The 1,303-nt window shown below is 32.0% G+C and overlaps 1 protein-coding gene across 1 annotated transcript; it reads right to left on the bottom strand.

Moving 5' to 3' along the window:
• Nucleotides 1-530: 530 nt before the first annotated feature.
• On the bottom strand, nucleotides 531-1,039 carry LOC121116264 (mRNA cap guanine-N(7) methyltransferase-like). Its single transcript, XM_040710508.2, is given in 2 exon segments — nucleotides 531-705; nucleotides 739-1,039. Coding segments are annotated over 2 exon segments (456 nt in total). The 3' UTR covers nucleotides 531-550.
• Between the last annotated feature and the right edge of the window lie 264 nt (nucleotides 1,040-1,303).

Here is a 1,303-nt window from a genome sequence, read left to right as displayed (position 1 = left end):
GACAAAAAAATGATGCCCAACAAAGCACCTATACAGACGAACAAATTATTATTTTATGTTTTGTCTTCTAATGTAGGAAAAATAATCTTATTTTGATTTTTCAGGAGTGAATCGATAAGACTAGTCTAAAATTTATATCTACATATTCTTGTTAGAATATTTGTATTTTAATTAATTATGACCAGTCCATAGTTAGTTTAATTATTGATTAAGTAAGCCAAAGAATACAACGTATTAGTAATTATGTATAAAACATCTACCACCGGTATGTAAAAATATAAACAACTGAAAATTAAGACTGGCACCTTGATAGTTCAAAACTATTTTGAAAGAGAGCAGCGGAACTGCGCCCTCATTGGCGGTAGAAATGAGATAACAATCCAGAAAAGGGTACAGTCAAAGGAAGCCTTTTCATGGGTGACTATTCCTTATAATAATAAATCGTTTCCCTTTTATCCTTCAATAGAAACCCTAAGATATGTGTCTATTTGTTTGAATTCAAAAATGCTTCTACGGCCTTTTACATATCGTAATTTGATTCTGAAGGATGTTATCTTTTTTGATATGTTTGAAGTGCCATTTTCACTTTACCCTTTCTTTCAATGGACCAACTAGAGAGTCTGTGCTTGGCCAGGAGTATGAGGCTATATTTTTCTACAATCCTTATGAGAGTAGGTAAATGAATTAACCACTCTGGACAATCCACTATTCATTTTTAATATAAAATATACTTCACACCAAATCGATAAAGAGTCGTCATCAAAAGCTCTTCAAACTCCACTGAGGGAACACTATTTACATCTTTTCTGCGATATAGTGTTGACTTTACACGATTCACTATATCATAGACGTCAGATGGAGTCCCAATGAAATATCCGTATTTGCTAAGAGATTCAGATAATTTTTTAAGCAACGTTTCATCTCCAGGAAGACTTTCAAAGCAGTGGTGAAATACAAATTGTTAGCTCACCAAATGAAGTTAATTGTCTTGATCTTGAGAGTTATACTTTTTAAGATCATTGGTAAAATCCTTCGTCATAAACTCCTTTTAAAAGGGATATTTCCCTCTGTTGCGTTGTTTGAATTCTTTATATTTAGCAATTGTCTGTTTCAAAGATATATCAGTCAAGATAATGTGTCCAATGGGTAATTTACTCTACTTGTTATGGTTTCTAACTTTTTTATATATCGTTGGGTCCTGTCAAGATTTTGTCAATCTATTCCTTGAATGATATATTTTTTAACGAATTGTTGAAATAACAGAGGAAAAAAGTTCTACTTTGCCTGTAATAAACTAGGCTCA

The sequence above is a fragment of the Lepeophtheirus salmonis genome, chromosome 4, assembly GCF_016086655.4.
Source record: "Lepeophtheirus salmonis chromosome 4, UVic_Lsal_1.4, whole genome shotgun sequence".
NCBI lineage: Eukaryota > Metazoa > Arthropoda > Copepoda > Siphonostomatoida > Caligidae > Lepeophtheirus > Lepeophtheirus salmonis.
This window is presented reverse-complemented; position numbering and strand designations above follow the sequence as displayed.